General features: G+C 45.0%; 1 protein-coding gene across 2 annotated transcripts in view; it reads left to right on the forward strand.

Moving 5' to 3' along the window:
- Positions 1-2,927, forward strand: part of LOC101858117 — a 16,031-nt gene that overhangs the window by 6,022 nt on the left and 7,082 nt on the right. Inside the window, exon 3 of one of the 2 annotated variants that reach the window (XM_013084972.2) lies at positions 1,670-2,921. The exons of the other annotated variant lie outside the window; for it this stretch is intronic. Within the exon in view, the coding sequence (XP_012940426.1) occupies positions 1,670-1,902 (233 nt within the window). The 3' untranslated portion in view covers positions 1,903-2,921. Of the gene's footprint in view, positions 1-1,669; positions 2,922-2,927 lie in introns of those variants that run through there. 2 annotated transcript variants of the gene reach the window in all.

A 2,927-nucleotide genomic window follows, 5' to 3' on the forward strand; every position in this document is an offset into this window, starting at 1 on the left:
CACACACACACACACACACACACACATACACACGCCCTCACACAAATACACACACACACACAGTACACACAAACACACACACACACACACACACACACACACACACACACTAAAAAAAGAAAGAACAACAAAAGAAACATTCTCCAATGTTTTGTTATTCAGTCATCTAGTTTATCTTTCTCACAACGCAAAAACGTATGCTGGCAAACTGTTTTTCCTGCTGTGGTTTTTTAAGGACGTTGAGCTTGCTTGCGTGTGCTAGTGTTTTATTTTTTGTTTCAGTCTATGCTGGTCATTTGGTCTCTGTGTTGTCAAGTCTGTTTCTTCATTTGTGTTGTCCTCTCAGTCTCTGTTGTCCACTCAGTCTGTCCATGTGTGTTGTCCACTCAGTCTCTCCATGTGTGGTGTCCACTCAGTCTCTGTATTGTCCACTCAGTCTGTTCATCTGTTCATGTGTGTTGTCCACTCAGTCTGTCCGTGTGTGTTGTCCACTCAGTATGTTCATGTGTGTTGTCCACTCAGTCTGTTCTGTGTGTTGTCCACTCAGTCTGTCCATGTGTGTTGTCCACTCAGTCTCTCCATGTGTGGTGTCCACTCAGTCTCTGTATTGTCCACTCAGTCTGTTCATCTGTTCATGTGTGTTGTCCACTCAGTCTGTCCGTGTGTGTTGTCCACTCAGTATGTTCATGTGTGTTGTCCACTCAGTCTGTTCTGTGTGTTGTCCACTCAGTCTGTCCATGTGTGTTGTCCACTCAGTCTGTTCATGTGTGTTGTTCACTCAGTCTCAGTGTTGTCCACTCAGTCTCTCTATCTATGTGTGTGGGGTTTTTTTTGTTGCCGTTTGTTATGGTAAGTGCTTCACGGCGCTCGCTACTACATAAGGTCTTTTGAGCGCGTGGGACACATTTTACATTTTGGGTTTGTTAAGAATTTTGAATATTGCCCTGGGTGCAGCCGAAGCCTACTCTTATCGATTTTAGGACCATCAAGAGATTTGCAACTTGCAAACGGGACGTTCGAGTTTTTCTCCCTTATCAGAGAAGGCTGGGAGTTAGATCTTACCAACCATAAGATCAAGAGTGCAGCTAAAAGACAGCTTTAAGAAGGAGCCAAGGAGTAGCAGTAGAAAGGCTGCAGAAAGAGTCAGGAGCTTAGAGGGGGGATGGAGGGTACAGAAAGTGGAGACAAAAGTAGACGACAGAACATGACTAGAGAGCAGAAAAGGAGTTGAAAGGAGAACATTTTAGAAAAGAAGATTTTCTTTCGCTGTCAGATTTCGAACTTGGGGTCTATTGAATGTGAGGCAAAAACCGTGAAACCTCAAGATCACGAGAGCACCCCCCCCCCTCCAATCCATGTGTGTTGTCCACCTTTTCTCTCCATGTGTATCTATGTCTGCAATGTAACATTTTAAGCGGTTTGCTGTCAAACTCAACAGCCCCGAGTTTGATTCCCGAGATGGTGAATATTTCTTTTGAGTATCTCGGTCTTTATGCTAACACGTTGTTTCCCTCTTAACCCGGGTGTTGTGGCTGACTGGCAGGATCAGAAGCTTGCCTCCTAAATTATCTAAACTCTGTCAATGGGGGCGTAAAAACCCTTACATCTGAAATAAGATTTTTTACTCTACGTCTGTTGTCCACTCAGTCTTTTCCCATGTGTTGTTCAGCAGTGGCCACGCACATCCCCACAGTCAATAACGGGGAAGCTGGGGTGTTGGACGACAGTGGCAACCGTCGCCTCAGCTACAACTACCACAACCACAAGTCTGACAACGACGACGTCAACAATAACGTCGTGCAATCTTTGGGCAGCGTCAACAACAGCAGCAGAACTTTTCCGACCAATGAGCAAGAGCTATTTTCAGAACCGACCAATGGCAGCTCCTTTCCGATAACGTGATTCTAAATCAGGGTTAGAAACTATGGGCATGATAGAAATGTAGAAAGAGGAGAAATGAACTCCAACATGAATAAATAAGTTGGAGCCTGGTAGATTTAGCCTTAACACGGCGCTTGCATGACCAAATTGTGTGTCGACAAAGACTCTAACGGACTAACGATGTAGTCCTAACAGTGTGGGGAATGTGTGTGTGTGTGTATGTGTGTGTGTGTGTGTGTGTGTGTGTGTGTGTGTGTGTGTGTGTGTGTGTGTGTGTGTGTGTGTGTGTACGCGCGCGCTGCGTTCATAAGGAATATGGGCGGTCATGTGGATGGCTATGCAGAATGTGTGGGTTGGTGTTTTAGATGCCAAGTAAAATTATAGTCAAAAGATGTGAACTTGAGGACATAACATTGTCACACCATTCAAATGGTAGCACAAACATGTCACGTAACAAATCTGATAGACAGGAAGCTGAGAGGACTTACTCATGAGTGACCAAGGGAAACATTTCGAGCATAGGGAGTGTCCAGGCCTGCTCGGACTTTGTACATACATCGGTCGATGCCGCAAGGACTTCAGTCTGACGTGAATGACCGTTGGTGAACGAAACAAAAACTTTAGTTCGACTGGAATGACGGTCTGTGAACGCTGAAAAGACTTAAGTCAGGCTTGAATAACAGTCGCTGCAAGCCAGACAGAGTTAAATCACTGGTCTCTGGAATCGAGACAGACCAGTTACAAAACTGGACACAGTCCAGCCTTGGTGATAGCCTCTGATGGATCCCACCAATTGACCGTCGCACACTTCAGCCTTTTTGAAAATAATGGATGTTACTCACATGTTAACAGTCTGACACTGAAGCCTTTGTGACAGTCTTGAATGGAATTCAACTATTGATCGTCACACACGTTAGTCTTTGTGATAGTCATAACAAAGTCATCCCTGGACACTCACTGTCCACTCTACATGATACGCAAATGACATTATCTGGACATTCACTGTATGTGGGTGCGTGGAGAGAGAGAGAGAGAGAGAGAGAGAG

This window comes from Aplysia californica, unplaced genomic scaffold (assembly GCF_000002075.1).
Source record: "Aplysia californica isolate F4 #8 unplaced genomic scaffold, AplCal3.0 scaffold00332, whole genome shotgun sequence".
NCBI lineage: Eukaryota > Metazoa > Mollusca > Gastropoda > Aplysiida > Aplysiidae > Aplysia > Aplysia californica.